This window comes from Cylas formicarius, unplaced genomic scaffold (genome assembly GCF_029955315.1).
Source record: "Cylas formicarius isolate icCylForm1 unplaced genomic scaffold, icCylForm1.1 PGA_scaffold_2__14_contigs__length_35257938, whole genome shotgun sequence".
Taxonomy (NCBI): Eukaryota; Metazoa; Arthropoda; class Insecta; order Coleoptera; family Brentidae; genus Cylas; species Cylas formicarius.
In genome coordinates this window covers 15,432,070-15,454,650 of record NW_026844319.1, presented here as the reverse complement: position 1 = coordinate 15,454,650, position 22,581 = coordinate 15,432,070, and the positions used below count along the sequence as shown (strand labels likewise).

General features: G+C 34.4%; 1 protein-coding gene across 5 annotated transcripts in view; it reads right to left on the bottom strand.

Annotated features, from left to right (window-relative positions):
• Positions 1-1,563: 1,563 nt before the first annotated feature.
• The window catches only part of LOC132697830 (carboxyl-terminal PDZ ligand of neuronal nitric oxide synthase protein), a 145,844-nt gene continuing 124,826 nt past the window's right edge, over positions 1,564-22,581 (bottom strand). For 3 of the 5 annotated variants that reach the window (XM_060663506.1, XM_060663504.1, XM_060663503.1), the window contains 3 exons: positions 21,686-21,913; positions 21,480-21,629; positions 11,943-15,319 (listed from right to left, as the gene is read on the bottom strand). In XM_060663506.1, coding sequence (XP_060519489.1) covers positions 14,423-15,319; positions 21,480-21,629; positions 21,686-21,913 — 1,275 coding nt within the window. In that variant the 3' untranslated portion in view covers positions 11,943-14,422. Of the gene's footprint in view, positions 6,960-11,942; positions 15,320-21,479; positions 21,630-21,685; positions 21,914-22,581 lie in introns of those variants that run through there. The other 2 variants (XM_060663507.1, XM_060663505.1) reach the window with 2 other exon arrangements.

Sequence of the window (22,581 nt, the reverse complement as noted above, 5' to 3'; positions counted from 1 at the left end):
TCCGCCTCGTTCAGGAAATTAGTTCAAGTATGAAAACAGGAACAGCACTATCAAATTCATATTACAACCTAGACGATGAAAATTTTGCAAACATATTTTGAACAATTCGTTACCATTGTGCAATAAAACACATTTAAACTAAGCTTACTTGAGTCAATAAACAGGTGCCATTCTTACTAATCATGGAACTAAGTCAGTGATATTGTTGCAATACACTAGCGGTCCTTCCTGAGTAAAATATTAATATATCTCTTTTTCGCGCCTCCTGGAAAAGCGTGTCACAAAGTCTGGACGCTAACAATTGGAAGGAGCAAATCTGTGGAATCATTTAATTCGCTTTGGTAAAACACTTCGGGCTCTCTGAAAGCTGGTACGAAATCTCAGTCATCTGGGTCGGAATTAGATTCCTCTAATTCCGATATGACGTGTTCTAGTTTTTTCGGGGCGGTAGGTATCGGTACATCTGGTCCATGAGGAACTGGTAGAATAGCAGAGTCAAGTTTGGGATACACAATTTGTTTCTTATTTTTTCTGTTGAATCCTGGAACATTACGCGAACAAAAGAATAATCATCGATTCCTCGCCTATCGCCATACTATAGGAACACCAAAGCTTACCTTTTTGAAATGTTTCTTAATGCTTCAACGCAAACGGAACAAACATTATGAGGAGCCCAGGACTTATCTTGATCGTCAATTTTTACACCAAAATAAGCGTGGTATACATTTTTCAGAAAAGTTATAGTTTGCCTTTGCTTTACTACGACATAACTACCACAGATATAACAAAATTCATTTGGATTTGTCACAAAATGTCTTCTTTCCATATTTATATGTTCTAGAACACATAGAAATACGCAACAACGAAGACAACAGCCTCGAACACGGTAGCACCACGACCAATACAACCAAACTGCGCATAAGCAGGTTAGAACGCTGTATTGACGCTCTAGCGCCAACTCCAGAGAAATCTAATATTTTTTCTTGTTGCCACATCATATTTGATTTCATAAAAATCAATTTATTTAAAAATGATGCCTAACATGGAATAAACGTATTCATGTCATAGGTATTTATATTAATAAAATAACATTTTTAAGATATAGAACGCTATAATAATCATGACGTGTTAGAGCAAAAATATGGCGTTTTTTGGATAAAGGGCCCCTAAAGATATACGAATAAGCAAACGGCTTTCAAAGATTAAAATCGCTGTGTTTTTAAAGCTGTAAATGAACCGGGTGACATTTTTTGGGCTACATTTGCATATGCCATAGTGAAAATCAGATAATAAAAATATTTTAAAAATATTTAAAAAAAGCCTGAATTATATTCTTCCAGCTAGATGCGCTTTTTATTTAAAGGACCACTACAGAACAAAATGTTAAAAAGAAGTTATAGCAGAGGCTAGTTTGTCTACATTTTTTGTGGTGACTCATAGCAAGCCTTTTTGTAAAAGTTTAGCGAATTTTTAATATGTTTTAGTAAATGATTTAGGTACATCTAACATGGGTAAGGGTCGGGGCTGCATATGGCGTACAAAAACACAACCATTGTATGGAAATACTAGAAATTTATTGCTACGTTAAGGAAATTCGAATACACAATTTAATTAACTAATTTAATCAGTCAGAAACTTTTGGAAAGAACTTACAACTAGTCCGCAACAATCGGAATGTCAACCATATGTTTAATCAGCCTTGAATAAAATAATTAAAAAAAAAATCAAGACCAACACTGGGACAAAATGAACAACTTTTCAAAACTGAAACAATTTTAATCGTTGAAACTTCCAATCGTTGCACAAAATACATTAACACGCGGTCATTTTTCATGGGTCACACTAGCTCTCAAAATAATTAGAAAATATTCATTAAAACTTATAATTATTAATGGCCACCAGGGCGGGTAATTGGTCTCTTGATTTTGAAAACCCGGTTCCTAAAAAAGTTTTTTATATTAACCACAGTGAGTGCTATAGATGAGACAAATTCAAATATTATTGTTTAATGCTGTTTGCTCTATTTCTATCTCAAAGGAAATGATGGAGGATGTTGAAACATTTTCGAAAAAGGCTTATCGCATTTTAAAAAACTTGAAGTCGTTAAAAAGGGCTTTTCCTAGAATATCAATTATGAGTGGTGTGTCTGACATTACTTACTTTGCTATCAGGTGGCATTTTCCGCCGTAATCAAAAAAAGAACTAGGAAAAAAGAATAAATGCAAACATGCGACGTTTTCCTAACCTAAAATCTTTTAACCCAAAAATTAAAAAAAAATTTTGTTTGTCTTTATTACTTTTTTTACAAAAGCTTCCAAAATAACCCATTAGGCTCACACTAGGTTTTCATTTTATTGCCCGTTTTCAATTAATTTATAATTGTCACTAATTTTTTCATAAAAAAAATAGATTTAGTCAATTAACCAAAACAAAGTTGGCGGCTAACTAATTTTATTAATTATTGAATTATTTAGGTAGTAAAATCTATGTTGAAGTAATCAGTATTTTTGTCGCTCCTAATATGTTGATTACGTTGGATTACGATAAATTGGTCCGATTAAAATAAGACATTTTTAATGTAAAAAACATTTAACAAAATTAAACTATTTCAAAGGATAGGCAACCAAGAAACTTCGACAAGCATCAAATAACTTACTTCCTGATAATTGATGGTGGTAAAGGGTAGATGCCTATAGGATATTAAGTACGGTACTGGAAATCTAATGGAATTGCTTGGCTATATTTCCACTCCGTTTTTAAGGATTAACATATACATTTACGTAAAAAAGATGACATAAGGATACCATGAAACTACCGAGTAATAAGCGTAACTAATTATCTTTTAAGAATATCTCAAAAGTTATTTAAAACAGAATCGAAAATGAAATAGACATTTATAAGAAGATAATTTTTGGCTAGAAATTTCGAAACTCACCTTGCATTCACAGATTTAATAAAAGCTTTAGCATTGCCTTTAGCAAGCTATGGTCTGTACTAAGAGAAAATTGTGTCACATATCAGACAGTATTAACGATAGCAACAGCTTTACTAATTACAAAAGGTGCGCGATGGCTCCGACTCTCTTCAAAATATACCTTCACATTTAGGAGAGAAATGTGCCTTAGTACAGAAATAGACGGAGATAAAGTCTTTAGACTGCATTTTGCGGACGACCAAGTAAATCTTGCTGACGATGCAGGATGGATATGAACTACACATTTAGAATGTGTCATAGCTGGAATTGTGCTAAGAAATTACAGTTGGGAAAACGTGCAGTAAGGGACAGACATAATATCTTGTCTATCTTTGTAATTATTAGTGATGGCTTAAGCATCCAAGGAATCAACAGCCGAATGGGCGAGTTGCAGCTAGGCAACTACATTTAGCTTTGTGGAGCAAATCAATAAGAGAAACCACCAAAATCAAAATAAAAATAAATAGTAGAAAGTCAAAGACGATGAAACAAATGAAGAAACGACTGCTTGGAATAGAAATGGGGATATTGGAGAAGGTGTTATAAACTGACTTTAATGGACATGGTATAAAATGAAGATATAAGGGTCAGAACGTAGTAATGTCAGCAGAGCCATATTAGAAAGTAAAAAAGGGACATCTTATTTTGACTTTAAATATTATTTGGCATTCTAAATAATAAATTAGCGTTTAATTTGATATATATAAATTTAGAATTTCTTCCAAAAATTGAACATATTTTGAGTGTTAAATTCCACCCACACCATTTGGCTGCAAGGTAGAGCGTCACTCCACCCATATACCCTGTAGAAATAGTGCGAACGGCATTTAACAAAAAAGATTTTAATTTTTAATTAAGCTTTAAGATCTTACTAACTTTAACTATGGCTAATCTTGTAAATTATTGGCCATTCCAGAATGTCCATAATAATTTCAAATACCTTTTTTGGCGCGATTTACTCAAATCATTTCTTTCATCATTTCTAATTCATTCATTCGTTCCTAAAAGAGTTCGTTTCCCCAATACGTCGTTGACCTTTCTGGAACACCCGGTATATTCAAATAATTTAAAACATGTTTTTGAACAACCAATATTGCTGATAAACGAATATTCTGCTGTTCCATTTTTGCATTCGCTTAAAAATGGTCGCAAATTTACTATGGCTGTCATAAAAAGCTGCAAAGGGCTTCGAGGATCGCATGGCAAAGAGAACGTCAAAAGCTTTTAGCACCATACGCATTTCACAGAAAAGTAGCTTATGAGTTTATCGACAAGCTCTTTTTAGTTGAGCATATAAAAGCTTTTTTTACGCCGACCATTTTCAACGTATCAGAAATAAGGCAAAACAGAATTTTGCCTAGGAAAAAATTGTGAATAACGGTGGATGGTAGTCGAAAATTTGACCGTTAATATAAGCGGTGCTCTAGCGGTTCAAAATGTTTTAAGCAACGCGCTGTTGCCGCATCTTCGAAGAAGTAGCATTACCCTTGTTATTTTAGTAATAAGATGATCGACTATCCGATCTGTTGTTTGAGTCAGTTTGAATTTGAAACGCTAGGCAACACCGCCTAAATTAATTGAAAATAAGCACAAGTTGGAACTGTCATTGCGTGAATGTTTAATATATTTTTCAAATTCTCTATATGCCAAACAAGAAACTGAAGTTCATGCTGACTTATCCTAGTAAAGAAAAGTTTTAAGTTTTAGACTTTGTTGGTTATTATTCCTAAAGCTAAATTTATAAATAAAACAATTGTAATATTTTTATAAGTATTCGTAAATAATTCACTGCATGTATGCTCAAGTAAGTCGACATTTTGCTGACACGAACCTGGCGGAACAAACATTTTTCGAACACAAAATATTATAAGTTAATTTCACGATAGCCACCAAAGATAGGTGTCAAAAAATATTATACAAAACTAATGCTACTTATTCTTAGAAGTCGCTGAAATGATTTTAGATCGATAGATAGTGGCAAAAAAGTTCTGCGCATTAAAGTAGGTATGGCCACAATTCTGTAGCGAAAATCGCTTGTAATACTAAATGTACATTACAATACTTCAAAGAGAAACGCGATAATAATGGCTCTTTATGTCCCTTGTTAGGGAGGTGAGTTTACAAGTCACGGATGTCGTGTTTATAAATAGGAATTTTCAATTTAAACTTTAGTTCCTATTATAGTCAGCGCAAAAGCAGAAGCTTTAAAGTTATGACTGTCTACTGTTTGTGCTATTGCAAAGGCAGTCAACAATAACTGAGTTACGAAATCGCCTTCTAAGAGTGTGATCTACGTAACACTACGAGACGTATATATCTATAATCCTGCCTTCTTCTTGTAGGCCAACATTATCTTATATATTAAAACACAAACAAACATTTATTTGATAGCATATCGTTGAGAAGACTGAAGGCAAAGACTCCTGAAACTTCCTGATATTGATACTTAATGCGTATCATCAACAAAACAGGAAACTTTGTACCCATTTGTGTTCTTGGGTGAGAATTGGATTTAAAAAAAAAAATTAACCGCTCCTAGAAAATTCGTATCGATAATACCACAGCATGTTATTAACGAAGACATCTAATACTCAAAAGACACTTACGCCAGAAATGTGAAAAGAATCAGAAAAAATAATTGCCGAGTGGTATGTATAACAGGGGTAATGGACAACTAGGAGTTTTTTCCACTATTGTTCATGTTGACGAAGACTGGTGATTCTGGCGATTTTTTCAGCGACTCAGAATAGAAATATTATAGAACTCAGAAATTAATATATAGAGAAACTGGTCATAATTGTTTTTTTTTAATTAACATTAGCAATGAGCAAATAAAATGGAGTTGTTAATAAATATCTATAAAATCAAGTTTTGAAACAATGTTTATAATGGTTTACATGACATATGACGTGACTACAAGTTTATTTGCTATAAGCTGTATCTGAAAATTTTAATTAATTATTAAATCATAATTCGCTTCAAATACTCGAAAACCTTTTTTGTCACAGTTCTTGATTCCAAATTCTCTTACTTGTGCGGTACAACCATCCTACGGGTTGTTGTCAGCGCATAGTATGCTTACTAAATATAGCAAGCAAAACATTTGACAAATAAGAGATGGTGCCAGCGACATAGTAGAAGATATTAGCAATATTTGCGTTAAAATTAAATTAACAGGCTTTGTAGCTAAATGTTGAATTTGAACCGGCAGGGGACATCAATTTCCAAAAAACCCTCCAAGCTCATTCAATGGACGGATTCCCATTTCATTAAAAAAAAGAGAGGCATCAAACCAACAAAAGTTTCCTGTGAGTTTTTACATTATATGAAAGATTTACAATTTGGTTCAACTTCTTGGTATATCTCTTGATGTAAAATAATAAATGTTTTTATAAGTAGTTTTCTATTCCATCCATCTAGTAACTTTTTTTATTGATTTGAATCATCACTTGGGAAAATTGCATTCTACATTCTATTTGTACGAAAATATATGCTTATTTTGTAAAATTCGTTAAACTGGTTTCTCTGATCGTTCCTCTGAAGTTTTCAAATAATAAATGGGACCAGTCGTTTGCAGTCTATTTTACTCCATTGTTGCATATATAATTGACCGAATTTCGTTTTCCATAAACATCTTAGTTGTGGAGTGATAACCCATCAAAATGACCGGGTAGTGAGAGCGAACCTCAGTTTTTAATTGAAGTCATTGACGCTACTTAAAAATAAAATCCGCTATATAACTCTAGGGGGGTTAGGATATTCGTCAGAAGGTTGTCACTTTGCCTAGCTTCAACCCGAACAGTTTTCTTTGTTTGCGAGCGCTCAGCTTGGACAGCAAATTTCTCGTGCCTTCGAGGATTTCGCGCTCGTCGTCGAACTCGGAAGGATCCGCATCCTGACAGGAAACGAACCCGCTTTCCGGACGGGATATTGACATGGGTTCGAACAGCTCGAACCATCTTTCGACTTTGGCAGCAGAGCTAAGCTGGAACACAAAAAATCGTCCATGGATAAATAATGCCGTCTGCTTGGATTTGCGTGTATTGAAATTTTAGGAAAATAAGAAGAGATAATTATCGCAGAATTTTTTAAAAAAATATTCAAGGGTTTGGCAAAATTTCAGAACCTCCAGTGGTGTTCCTGGTACTGGTTCAAACCGCGGACCTGTTACAAAAGTATTTAGAAGCTTGCAATTATCAGTTTGGAAACTCGTAAAATGATGATATGATAAAAAAATTCTGCACCAACTTAATAATCTTCGTCGATATTTCTATGTAGACATCATTTTCATCTAGACCAAGATCTCGAAGCACTTTAATAAAATTACAAGAAGGTTGTAAAACAACTGCAGTTCACCTGTGAACTGTATTAAGTTAAATAACAGTGTGGTTCGGTTGACTGCTCGGTTCAAACCGGCTGGCAACACTTTTTGATATTTGCGCAAGTGCTCGAGAAAAAGAAAAATAATGCAGAGAATGTCTTAATAATCTTTTGTATGTAAATAATTCATTCAAAAATCAATTATTTTTGTAAATTTTATTTTCATCTTTTGAAAAAACGAAAAATAAAGCGACAATAAATAGAAAAGCAAAAATTTATCATAAATGTTACAACATCTAAAGTTGATAAAGTAAGCTACCGAAAAATGATTTGACACTTCTTGTTGGCCAGGTAGAATAACTTCTTTAAAATTTTTAACACAGTTAACTGCTGCTTCAACTACTTCATTTCAACTAAAGCCGTTGTATCCTCCACCTTATGTTAAGTCTTACTCCAAGAGAAAGTAGGGGAAACTGTGTTTTGATAAATAAATTTTCAGCTGGGGTTGGTGGATCCGCTGTCACCAACTAAAACACTATTACCGAAATGCTTACTTTCAAAAATTAAAAACTCTTCAATCAGCGTTCTATAACTTGGTGATCATTCCATGTTAAAAATATATTTCGCCTTTCCTTATAGGTGTTTGGTAATCTACGATTCATCACAATGTCAAATAACTCTAAAAAGTCTTAGTCGTCTGTTAATTGTTCAGAAATAGTCATAACTTTGATAATTTTTTTATTATACATTAAACAACAAATTTTCTTCTCTATTTGGTCGAGAGTTGAACATGATTCATCTGGTTAAACAACGGTTAGTTTAGACGTAAACTTAGAATAGTAGTGAAGCCAGCTTAAATCACACTTGTACAACCGGCTCTTAAACATGGAAATTTTTGCTTGAAAACACCAATTCAGCAGTCCATTACACGTCGAGTTGACTTGTGGGCCCTTAAAAGTCGCTGTGCTAAATTATTTTCATCTCTCATTATCGAGGAATGCGCCAATGCTTTAGAAGATAAATCAAGTCTCCTAAAAGAACCCCCATCAGGGTTCGGTCGCCAACCGTCTTCCAATCTTCTACAAAGGCCAGAAGTTCGTAATGCAATTGCGTCAAGCACTGATCTAGGCCAGATGCCATTTACCTAAAATAATGATAAATCTGGAGCCTACAACTCCTGCTTCTTCACCTGCTGCATCAATAGGCCACCAAGCTAAGTTGTTTAATAATTGATTATTAATTGAGTTAATTACTGTTTTTACCCTGGGTTGCTTTTGATACACCATACATATAAATAATAACATGATAAGATGCACCAAACCAGTGAAGAGCAACTTGGGATTCTTTGGAATGGGTGTTCCAAATGTGAACTGGATAAATTTTCGAATTTCATTACAAATCTTTCGTTAAACTCTCTCGGGAACTCTCACTCAAAAATTGGAGGTCTTAACACAATCACATTTTCGTTATCAGAGCCGGAACTGGTTTCTTGCTACTACAAAGAATAAAGAATAAATTACTTAATATATGCAGAGTTAGACTTAGATTTACTTTTGTAGTCTTTTGGTTTGTGGTTTTATTTAACTGATGCCAATTAAGGTTATTCGCCTGAATTGCATTATACTGATTTTTCACTTTTATCTTCCAAACGGTTCAAAATTGGTATATTATATTATAATACTTTTAGATTGGGAATAAACATCAAATCTTCCTTAGTTTGCTCTGATGTCTAAACCGTATTTTTACCTTAACAAAATGGTTTTATGACAAAATATATCGTTATGGCTGAGTTACATCGTTATTTTATTATTTATTATATTATATTATTTAAAATACATAAAAAATATGATGAAATTTGTTTATGACCATCTAATTATAACAAAAATTTCAGTATTAGATTATTAATTAATCACCAAACAATACAAGACATAAAAAATCACAGTTCATTCATAACGCCCTACAAATATGGTGGAAAAATAAAATAGATAGAAACAATAAAATATTATGGAAGTATTAGTGTGAGAGTCCATTGAGGAAAATTGTGCAGTACAGTATCTTACACTTTCTGCATATATATTGTTTTAATGAGTGGAGAGGATTGAACTAGATTACTCCTCTTTTTTTTGTTATATTTTATGTTTTATTTAGAAAATTTTGTTCCCTGCATTTTTTTCATTATATTTATCCTTTCCAAATAAAAAAATAAAGGCGTTTCTTATTATTGTTTTATTAAAGATTGTTTTTTTTTTTGAGATATTGTGTTCCTAGACACACTTTCCAGAGATCTTTTAGATATAACGCAGTTAGAAAGAATATTTTATGAAATACCTTACGCTATAACGTCCCTCCCCACAATAAAGTCCTTCAAAAAAGCGTTAATGTTGTTTATTAGGCCCGCCAGTATCTAGCAAAAGCGTATGAGTTTATGCGTCTATTTCTTGTATTTACGATGTATATACCGCTATAGATTTTGTTGACAATTATGGTGTTGATGCTGTTGTTCTTGGAGTTGTTCTTGAAGAGCGCAATTTGCGAATGTCGCCACTCTTGAATTATTACTTATATTGAAATATTGTGATTTTCAATAAAGACAGTTTATTATTATTATTATACAATGATTTGAAAAATATATCTTTATTTTATGATTTATTTAGAAACTTTTGTAATAGCACTTTCCGATTAGAAATAAAACTATAAAATCTAACGAGATAAAAAAATCTAGTGGGCTGCTGTCATTGTTATTATAGCTATACAAAATGCGACTAATTTAATCAACAATATATCATATAATCATGAAAATGTTCAATTATTATAGTTTTAATTCAATGGATAAATTACACTAATGCGGAAATGGCAGATATTCATTTTATGTACGGGCGTGTATGGTTTAAATACTCTCTTTTCGGAAGAAGCTAGTTTCCAAAGGCATGCAATTCAATACTGCATACAGAAATGTATCGACTAAAGGTAATCCGCATCAATAAGATTAAATAGTGGGTCCCATTTTCGTTTTGTAGTAAAACAATTACGTCCTTTGTTAGAAAATGTACCCCTGTTATCTAGAAGGGACATATATCACCCAGCACTTTCAAAATAAAAGCAGTATGTAAGAAATGTAATCAGGTTGAAGAAAAAAATTATGGACCAATTTCCCTTTTTGAAATTTTGAAAAAACGATAAATTATCGCCAATTATTTGGAAGCGGGTTCGTTAGTTGAAAATAATTGGAATCGGATTAGAAAGGACCTGGTGCGTATACTACAGTTACTTAATGACAAAAACTTAATGCTTGGCATTTGTTTACATTTATCAAAAGTTTCAACATTATAACTGATAGGATACTTTTATTAAAATTAGAAAGGTGGGTGTGCGAGGAAATACCTTACATTTGATTGGCTCATATTTACCGAATCATACTCAATAATATTTAGGACAGATTCTTATTTCAGACATATTGTTTCTGATAAGATTAATATCGTAAAAGGGTATTCTATTTTGGGCCCTCTGTTGTATTACGTAACCAAATGAATGCTGTACTATAAATAGTCTATATACTGTATTTTACGCAGATGATAAAACTTTCATTTTTAGTGGAGAAGACGCTGATAAAATACAGGCAAATGTAATACATTCTTGAGATGCTCTCGATCCGTACTTCTCCAGTCATGGGCTAGAAATTAATACAACACAGTATATTTTCTTTCTTGGACTTAAAATAGATTGCGATCGAGAGTTTGGTAGTAAGCTTAGCCAAATACTGCTATACAATGAGGAATCAGCAGTTCTGTACTGATGGGTTTCGTTCAATCTAAACTAAGATATGGCTTCTGTTTTGGGGCGACTCTTCCGATTTTGGAAGCATCTTGCTTCTGTATACGGAGTATCTTTGGAATGAGTTATAGCGATAGTTCTAAACCTGTATAAACTGGATTCCTTTATGTTTTATGATTACATGATTATGTAACTAGCTATAAATCAAGAGAGATGTAACTTATGTAACTTATACCATACCTAGAAAAATGTTAACTAGTCTATAATTACAATCTATAATAGTTTTTCAGAAATTATTTGTAGCGTGCAAAAGGCCACTTATTCATTGTACGAATTCTTTAGCGAGAACCATAAATCAAATTTAAAATTTGCAGATGTATATGTATTTTTATCTCAACTTCTAACTTAATTATAGGAATGAAGGTTTGGAGATGCTCTGTATTTTTTATATTTTGTTGGGACTTTCTTGTATTGTTCTTTTAGGTTGCTTTTTTTTTTCTTTTTTTTTATTGTCGTAATTTGGAACCAATAAACGATTATTTATCAAACCTATCTAGCCTAATGTGAGTACGTAAAAAACCATATCCAGACCCGTTTTTGCCTATTCCGTATGTCAACACATAACCAAATTACAAGGGCTGTCTAAAAATGCAAAAATTTTGAAAATCATCCCGTATCTAAAAATCCAAGCTATGATACTGTGGTACCTTCCATCGGGTAGAAAAGGCGCAACCCTCCTTTAAACAAAACTTTTAAAAAACAGGATACATCTTATGTGTCGTATCCAAATCTGAAATATCGATGACAAGGGAAACATGCAAAACGATAAAATATCCATAACAAGTTTATATTACATGTTAACCATAATATTTCGGAGAAAAAATAACAATGACTACAGCGATCCTATATACATAAATACTGGCTTTTATTCGAGTCTCATTGCGACAATTTATTTACATGTTATGAGATTAATGAAGTAAACCTTACGAGAAATAAATATCATTTTCTACAGAAAATAAACTATACTTAAAATATTCGTCTATAATATAAACTATATGTACAAAAATATTTTAATTTTACAAGTTCACGTGGGTGATATAAAAATCTTGGCTGTTAGATAAAAAAGACCAGACAACTTTTAGTAGCAAATTATAGGTATGTAACTGCGTGGTCCACTTATCCAAACTACAAGATCTGCAAACTACAAGATCTACAAGATCTACAAAGAAAAATTAATACAAAAGTTTATTGTTTTGATTTGACCTTGTAAGTATATGACTCTCATGAGTACAGCTTATCTAGTTTTTTAGAAAACTCATTACTTTAAATAGAATACCTAATATAATGGAGAGTACGTTCCAAGACGAGTTCCACGATATACATAAGACAGTGGTAATCTGTGAAGGGACGTTTTGTGTCCATAGTCGTTTTTTTTTATTTCTTTGGCACAAACGACTACTGTCCTAGCGACAATATTTGCAATACCAAGCACGGTTTTGTAAATATACACTAATTTTTTAAATTCCCCCCACGCCTTGTATATTACTATATAATTAAATTGAGCATTAAAAGAAAATCATCATCATCATCAAATTTAGATTTTTTCCCAGGTTATAAAAATAATAAGAATTTATATATTATATATATTTATATTTTATAAGAATAATCAAAAAAGGCTAAAAGCATAAAATACTGGGTTTCTCTTTTCGGTCCGAGGCAGTAAAATAAAGCAAATGTTCAATCAATATGATGGTTAATGATTCTGAAATTCGCTTTTAAAGATCAATTCAGCTATATTTTACAAAATTGAATAAATTTACAAAATACGAAATTTGGCAACATGGGGCTCATTTAAAATATTAGTTTCACTACGATAAGTCAGAACGAACTGCAATTTTTTATTTGACATAAACAGAATTTCAAAGATAAGAACCACTTTCGTTATGACAATTTCCATTTATGTCAAAAGATGATGAAAAACGCTTTTGGATACAAAACGTTTGATGGATAGTCGGTCATATTACTTCTACCACGCTTTAAACGCCCTATCCCTAATAAAAAACTAATTTCAGTGTTTGTCATAAAAAAATACATTGTAAAACAATGGTAAACTAGTACCGTTTCAGAATTATAAGGTGTTTTTAGGCTCTAACTTTTTTATTACGTAAAATTTTGTAACTTCATGAAAATCTATTCAAATCTTGTCGATTTTAATGACTCAAACAAAATTTCTTTAAACCGAACAGTCCATTAAATATATTAATCGAATTTTTTTTTGTTTATATGGGACATCCTGGGTATTGTTAATTCATTGAAAAGAATTATTTTTCCAAAAATATAGGATGCCTGATACTTTGCACCAGTTTTATCTAAAATACAGGCTTTTTACTTCTTAGTAAGTCTCTTGAGGGAGTCTGTAATCCATAGAAGGTGCGTCCTCAGTTGACGGTGGGTAAGTGGGAAATAAAATACCACCCATCTGCCAACAGATAAGGGACATAAGGCCCAACAATTCTAAAAGCTCTAACAGCTCCAAGCTCCAAAAAGATTGGCGAAAAAATAAGCACAAGCAAGAATAACGAAACATGGCAAAACAACTAAACTCATACTTGTGAGATACCAGAAGTTCCGAAAGTTGGAGATTAATCAGAAACGGAAGGAATGATCGCAGCATAGTACTGCTAACAACTATACAATCCCAAAAACAATTCAAAAGACTTCTGGTTGAAAAACGAAAAAAATTCTACCACTTCCACTAGAATCAAAATCTTCGAAATATTAAAGCATCTCCCATAAAAATAAAAATAGAAGAAGTTAAGATATAGTGCAGCGGAAAAAAAATCCTGCGATGTCAACACGAAACTTAAAGACGTATACTAGCAAGAATTAACTTTAGAAGAAACAAAAAAAAACACATATATGCCACACAGGTTCCTAGGAATATGTAACTAAGTACTCGTATCCTGTTGACTGTCTGAAAATTATTTGAAAAGTTAAACTGACACCTAGCGCTTTTAGAACCAAAATCATAATTTGGCAATTACCAGTATCATTATGCATTGGTTTCCTATATTGTCGCTCCGTCCAAAGTCTACTAAGAAAACAAAACTTTCGAAAAAAATGTATTACTCTGAAACAGTCCTAGGCGATTATTACAGCTTTAGGAAAAGTATACCCTTTGGAAAAGGAAGTTTACCTTTAGTAATTTTGCCCACCCTGCACATGAATGCGTACTTTCAATATAACCAACACTCTGGTGTGCTTTTTCAACGGTTAAAACCTTTCCAACCTTCAACCAGAATCTAATTTGCATCGACCGTGTTTACAATCGACAGTTATTCCTCGTATAATATTTAATTACTTAGTAGTGTGTCTCGCCCAAGCAGATCTGGTTACTTGCGACATCAGCTCGCTTCTGTTGGGAATCCGCTCGCTTGACGATCTAGTGATACCGGGCCCGTTCAGAAGCCTCGTTTCGTCCTTGATCCTCAAGTTGGACAAAACGTCGTCAGCTTCGTCTATCGAAGTGGACGGAACAGGTACTATCACCTTAACTTTGCCTTCCCCATCGGTGGTCGTCATCGTACCCATTTGTGATAAGGGCTTGATGAATTGAGTTTCCTTGTCGTTGGATTGCGGACTACTGTCTCTGTGTTGCCGCTGTATCTGCAATTTCTGAGGACTGGAGTTGTACACAGGCTTCTGATAAAGCTCTTGACTTGATGCGTTTCGCCTTATAGCGGGAATAGAAAGTTGTGAGGGAACCTGACTTGAAACTGAGTCCTGCTGCGGACTTTGATAGAAATGACCTTGTTGGTACTGTACAGACGGAATTTGTCTAGGCTCGCTGTGCCGGGATAAGAGTCTGCTCTGCTCGACATTGGCGGATTGCCTGGGTAAAGTCGCATAGGGTGTGGAAGGAAAATTATTCTGAGTCGGTGAGTAATTGTTATTCATCAGCGCCTGGCTGACAAGACTTTGGGTCAAATACGGCAAGCTCGAGTGGAGATTCAGGGGATACGCTGGCTGCAGCAGTCTCTGAAGCAGTTGGCTCTCCAACGACGCCTCTGATGGATGTGACGGATACGTAAAATGTAAAGGATATGAGTTCCGAAGAGGCGACGAAGGCAGACAAGTTGCCGACCTGTTTTCTATCAAACCCTGCGGATTGAGACCCAATGCTTGAATAATTGCACCCAGGTCTTGTTCTTGGCTGTTGAAATGAGGTTCAGCCTGGAACGATTGGTTTGGTTGCTACAAAAAATACATACTTAGAGTTTTTAATTGAACTTAGACCAATACTGAAGGAGTCCTTTGCCTACTCAGTACGCAGGTAGTATTTTTCCAGGTGATGCTGACGCAACAAAAGACTCGATCAGCATTATCCAAAGCTCTAACGAACATAAAACGTTTGTAAATAGTACATCAAACTAAGCAAAACGATATTTACCTAATATTTATTGCCACCGAATAAATCCGTTATTGTTGTCCGAAACGGATTTGGCAAAGACCTGGGTTTAGAACGCAAAACACTGACGGTTAGGAGCGGCACACTGGACACCATAAGCGTGGGCTGCACAATAAGCGCGATATTTACACAATCCTAACACACAATAGCACTTTTTTTAATAACGGTCCATGCAAAATGGCAAACGCTGGATTCGGTCCTCCACATAGTGGGTCAGGCTTGCTTGGAAAGTATGGATAAACTAATGATGATGATAAAATATTATTATTACAAAAACTCAATTTCTCCAATTTTGTCATAACACTTACCGTTTTGAAATCATCAACAAGAATATATTACAATAAATTTATCATGACAACTCCGGGGCAGTCTAGCTTAAAAGCTACTCTACGGATCGGAGGTTGACATGTTTAACCAAGACATTTTAACTTTAGACATTACGCATTCGAGCAATTCATAACAATAAAAATTTAAGCTATTTAGGGTCAGTACCTATATAAAAAAATTCTAAAAAATCCATAAACAGTTTTAAGATAATCTGTTTATATGTGTATGTGAGCTTTAACATTGAGACTTAAACAGTGTTTGGGCATTGAATTGTAATAACGTTACGTTACGTTAATAGTACTTCTAATATTCAAATTATGTACATTATAACGAAATATTAATCGCTCATGAATAGAGGTGGGAGCAAGCGGTTCGTTAATGGTTTTAACTAAAAAACAACTAAAATGTACGAGCATCCATTCTCCGCCAATTCTTATAGTTATAAAGATGAGAAGTATGATCAAATTTTCGGATCCTATAGACAAAACGGAGACCTGAGTTTTGAATTCTTTGAATTCAGGTTCTGCTCTCATGATCGAAGCAAAAACCATAGACAAAATCACCATAATTAAAGTTTGACAAGACAAGTGACTCACATAAGTTTCTTTGTCTGTTATTATAAAGCATCTTTAGTGAGCAGTAGGTGCTTTTGAAAATATATTTTAAATGTTCCTTAAACCGAAGCTGAGTATCCAATACAACCCCCAGATTATTTGCAGCAGTTACAAATTTTAATTTAGTGTCATTAACTTTAATATTAAGCCTACCGACTAAAGGCATAATTTTTTTTTTACTTCAAAAAAATATGGCGCATGATTTCGTAGGGTTTCATTTGAGGTTGTGGCCATTGGAAAGTCCACACGCCTCAACATAGTCAAAACAACAATACAGATGCATGTCATCGGCAAATGCTTGTACTCTACTGCACCTAACGGAGCTCAAAATCTCAGCAGTATAAACCAAAAAGAGCATGTCCCTAAAAAGGAGCCTCCTGGGACTCCAGAGAGCAAAGCAACCTGATCGAAATATGTATTACTAGAGAATATTTCTTTGAAACCTGTTTGCTAGATGCTGATGAGAAATTATTAAACTTAAACTTATTTATAAGCAAACTGTGATTAATGGTGTCAAATGTCTTTGAAAAATCTAAGAGTACCAATATGCTGGTCATCTTTTAGTTAATGCAACCGAAGTACCAAAATGCTTCCTGAATTATATAAAATATTAATAAATAAAATAATCATACATTTGAGCATACAAAGTTTTCATAAATAGAATAAATAATAAATAGAATACTGATTGTTTCTTAGATCATTGAGATGGTTCGGATTTCTTATTTTTCCCAGTGGTTGTCTTATTGATATTTTCCATAGATCAGGAGAGACACTCTTTTCCAAGCAGCAGTTTATAATATGCGTTATATATTTATCTATGAAAGGACTACAATATTGTAATACTAGTGGTGAAACTTCGCCGACCCCGGTTCCATTGGATATCATTGAATTTAAAATTTAATTTATCTCAGACACTTCGGCCATCCTAAAGGATGTCATTAATTAACCTGCTGGTCACAGTTTGAAATATTCTGAAAATATGTAATCGGATCAGAGAGTATTGCTGGTTTTGTAATATTTCTCTGGCAACAAATGTTAAAATTTCTGAGAGCTGACCATAGTTTGCAACGATTATTTTCTGCACACAAGCTATTAAAATACTTTTTTTTTTCTCTGTGAACCTAATTCATACTAAAGCTTCTAAAAAAATTATACTGATCCCAGTCCGTCCGTAGTCTACTTCTTTTGAATTATTAGTTAAAAAAAATCTAATTGGCTGCACATTGCTGAGTTTCAATACAAAATTGTTCAATAATAAGTGTTTTAATTCAATAATGGCGAACAATGATGCAGAAATGGCATGTACGGGCGTACAAACGGAAATTCCTTGAAAATTTCTCGTTCAGGCTTGTTTGCCAAAGGAGTTTTGATACAGTCGGACACCACGAAGTCCTAACACCCGGATTAGAAGTTGTTGCACTAATAAATATTATTAAATGGCAATCGGTGACAAGTACCAGGAACACAGCGGCAGAATTGATGCATCAAACGCCTCATGGCTTTATTTCATTTTATTTGAAAGTATGTATTTACACTTACGAAACCACTACATTTTCTGTGCAATCTTTCGTTAGATACTGCAACATTTCCAGATTTCTGGAATGATACTACATCAATCTTTATATCAGGTCTGTATACACTCAGGGATACCTAAGCTCTTGGATTTCTTATTTGCATCTGTTTTATCTTGGGAGTGTAGACAAGTTATGAATGACGACGGTTTATTTCCGGGCGATCTACAGTAAAAAATCTCCTTACTTTTCAGGAGAATCTGTTGAATGCCTTTGCAAATATTCTTCCGGTTGATAGTATTTATGCAGGCTTGTCAAAGGCGTTCGAGAGAGTCACTAATAGCAAAGCCTTTCGGTTTTGGTGAGCAAATTGTAAAGTGGACCCAGAGCTCCCTAACTAAATGTAAACAAAAAATTAAAATCAATCAGTCGTATCTGGTATAATGCAGCGATCAACTGTAGGTCGATTTGTTCATCTTTAATATAAATAAGTTTGTTATACAGGGTGCGGCAAAAAGGTAGGCAGGATTTCAAATAGTGGTTGTTCGATTTTTAAAACCGGTAACACTGTGTACGCACTAGCGTAAGGCAGACAAAAGTATGCAGTTTTCAGTTATCGACATGGCTTGGAGCGGAGTACATCGTGCTTTCGTTGTCGAGGAGTTTATTAGAAATGGGGAATTTGTAATAGCGACGCAGCGAGCCTTTCGTAATCAGTTTGATGTCGGTCGGCATGGCGCAGTCCCGGATGGAATAAAAATTCGTCGGTGGGTTTACACTTCAGGGAAACAGGTTCTGTACTTAACCGAAAATCTACTGGCCGACCAAGGACAGTAAGAACACCGGAAAAAGTGAATGCAGTAAGAGTTTCCATACAACAGTCTCCAAGGCGTTCAGCTCGTAGGTATGCAGCTGCTTTGGGAATTCCCGATAGAAGTGTTCGAAAAATTTTACACAACTCACTCCAAATGCATCCGTACAAAATGATGGTAGTGCAGGAATTAAGCGCAAGAGATTTTGAAACCCGTACAAATTTATGACGGGATATTCTTCAAAACATTCCCAGAGGCGCTGTATTCATGTCTAGCCATGAAGCTGACTTTCACCTCTCGGGTACCGAAAATAAACAAAATTTCCGTAATTGGTCAGCAAATAGTCCACAGGAATTTCATGACCTCTTCACAGTCCAAAAGTCACCGTCTGGTGTGCAATCTCGGAGTTCGGCGTGTGGGGTCCTTACTTTTTCGAAGAAGATGGAATGACGATAACAGTCAACAGAGAACGATGCTTAATTTCCTGTGTCCAAAAGTGAACGAGTTGAACAACGATCAAAGAGAACATCTTTGGTTCCAGCAGGATGGTGATACATCGCACACAACGCGTCGTTCACTAAATCTTCTTCAAGAAATGTTCCTAAACAAAGTGGTGTTTTTACGGGGTGATCTTGGCTGGTCGCCACGTTTGCCTGATTTGTCGCCTTGCGACTTTTTTCTTTGGGGTTACCTGAAAGCGAGAGTTTTCACACATCGTCCGCGGACTTTGGAAGAATTAAAGACAGCGAGAAATTGTCTCAATTCCCCAAGAAATGATCCCTCGGGTAATGATGCGCTTCCGCGAGAACCTACAAGAGTGCATCGACAATAATGACCGTCATTTAAAAGACATCATTTTTAAAAAATAACGTTCCTAAATGGCATAATGTTTGGTCTATGTAGTTTGCTTTTTATTAACATCCCAAATAGTACCTATCATTTTGCCGCACCCTGTATTTGCTTAAATGCTAGGATTTGCGGATGATTTTAAGGCATTTTTACTAATAAAATTATTGATAGAGTCTTCAGTCGCATATAGATGACATTTTTCATTTGTCAAACTTGAATGATTTACTGCACGTGCTTAAGTTTCATTTCTAGAATTAGAGCAGATTTATGTCAACTGTATTTAAAATAATTTACTGTGTGCCTTTTTTCATCATTAGTCGAGTATCCACGTCAAGAACGGTCTCCTTTTAGAGGGCATACTAATTACTATGCTGTCCTAATTCGCTTTAATATGGAGTCTCTAGAAACTAAGAGACTCCACTCAGATTACCTAAAATAAATTTTAAAATAGCGGATGGTACCAGATCGGAGGCTATGCTTTGCATGCCGTTTAGATTTCCAATCTATGAGTTTTTTTACTTGAAAATAAATAAATAATTATCGGAACCAGTAAACTTACCGTTCCCTAAGTAAATTGCACTACCAAATGTCACTATGCTTGCAACAAAATTAACCTATTAATTTACCTAAAAATGATAGTCTGTATCAATCCCTAACGCTGAATGTGACAATTGCAAACTGATATTTTGTAAAATTTCAAGGGGTAATTGATCTTGCCTAATTAATAAATTGCTCATGGCAAAATATTTATTTTTTATTTTTTGAACTTTTGAAGCTTGCCTACCGTGAGCCGTTTCAAATTGTTCGGAAAAATGGGAAATTGCACAGATGGACGTATCCAATGAAGTCTAGAACTCCTTTACGGCTTCAAGTGTCGATATGGATTTGCTCGCTCTACCGATTATTTTAAGCAATTTAAAATAAAAAATAAATAAAAATTATGGCAATGCCCATGATGGTAGGTAGCATTATGTGGGATTAATTAGAGAAACATTGGGTGCATATTGTACAGGGTGCCCAATTAAGGACACTTGGCATTGTCCCAAAAAGAAATTGTAAAGTTTCCCTAGGGGGCATAATCACATTCTTAAGTCAGTACAGGTAGCTAAAATAGACACCGTTGCAAAGTGCGGATACATTCGATTCTTTTTCGTTAAAGGTTTGCTCTATCTCTTAAGGGAAAGTGGTGAGTATGTTTGAACATTTTCGGAAATAAATGTCTTGGAGTTGCTGAAAATTGCTCTTTTTAGGCTATTGACGCTGACCTAAGCAGATTGATTTAAATTTTTGCGACATCAATAAAAAAATATTTTCTCAAAAAAAATAAATGCGATATCATTTTTAGAATAAAAAAAGATAGCTAAAGACAACCACATTTCGATCTATATTTGCTAATCAATAATGTCAGTAAAAGAAGTAAAAACTCGAGATAATGTCGCACCTTTGAGAATATTTTCAGTAAAGCTGCCTTTATTAAATAGTATTTTTTATTTTTTTATCAAATTATATATAAATTTACTATAAAAATACAAAAAATATATTTAATATATCAATAATAACCCATACTCGTTCAATATGATTGAATATTTTTAATCTCCCCACAGAAATTCGATCTTTTTAAAATCCACGTATTATTTAGTAATAAGTTTTTTCACCAAAAGTCTTCACGGCAATTACTTTTCGAGATAGGACTAGAATAGAGACAGATTCGTGTCCGTCTTAATTCGCCACCAAGTACAAAATTGCAGCTAAAGGCCACTGAAATTGAAAACAACGAAGCAAGTAAACATTAACTCGCCATGCAATGCTGCAACAACATTTTATATAACTTACTTGAGGCATCGTCATGTGCGGAGGAGTGACCTGCTGACCCATCTTGTCCCCTCCCTGAAGATGCGCCACCAACGCAGCTATATGGTCCAGCAGCTCTCTATTGTGCACCAACAATTGATGGGTACGAGCTTGTGCTTCCATTCTCGCACTCTAAGAAGAACATTGCTTTTTCTGTGATCGAATCAATTCCGAAACATTTTCTTTACCTGTTCGGCTGCTAATTGTTCCTGAGCGAGCTGCAGCTGGGCGATCGCAGCTTGCGTCTGCTGATTCTGTTGTTCAAGTTGTTCACGCATGAGCTGCAATTCATGATGGGCGGACAAAGTGGGCCCCGATGGTGGAATTGAGCCGCTACCGCTTCCTATGCTGCCCCCTCCACCGGTGTTATTGACCAGAATATCACTGTGAGGGGCTGCGTACGTTTCGGCTGTCATCTAAAAATGTCACTGTTCAGTAAACCGGGATGGTTAATGTATCCGTAATATAGACATTAGCAGAATATTTTCAGAAAAGACTTCGCTGCCATTTGAGGGCCTAAGGTAGGTCTTGAAGTGCTTGAAGCTGCTTTCGGTTAAAAATAAGTTTTATGCACACGTCAAAACTAACCAACGCTTGAATCAAACTCGGAATAGGTAAAATATTATCTAAATGTGCAACGATAGATAGAAGAGCATATCTAGATGCTGACTTGAATCATATTAAACCAGATTTGTTCCAAAATGAGGAATCAGACTGAGAAATCTCTCAATAAAATTAGAATCAGTTGCAAAACAGTCAGTCAGTAATCGCTATTTTCCAAAGAAACTGGGTTACATTTTTACAAAAATCAGGTATAACAAACGCTATTGAAACATTTGGAGGAGTTAAACCAAATTTTGACACTTCTTAAATTAATACTCTATTTTCCTACAGTATAGCACGAATAGAGAATCCTTAATTTAAAGTACAGGGACATAATTTAAAGTGTCTCACTCAAAATAGAAACTATATACAACTTTTTAAATGTGAAAGATACGATGCCATTTTACTTCTTTTTACGTAAATAGACCGGTGTATTGCGCTATGCAGATCTTTTTATTATGAATTCATAAATATAAGGTTC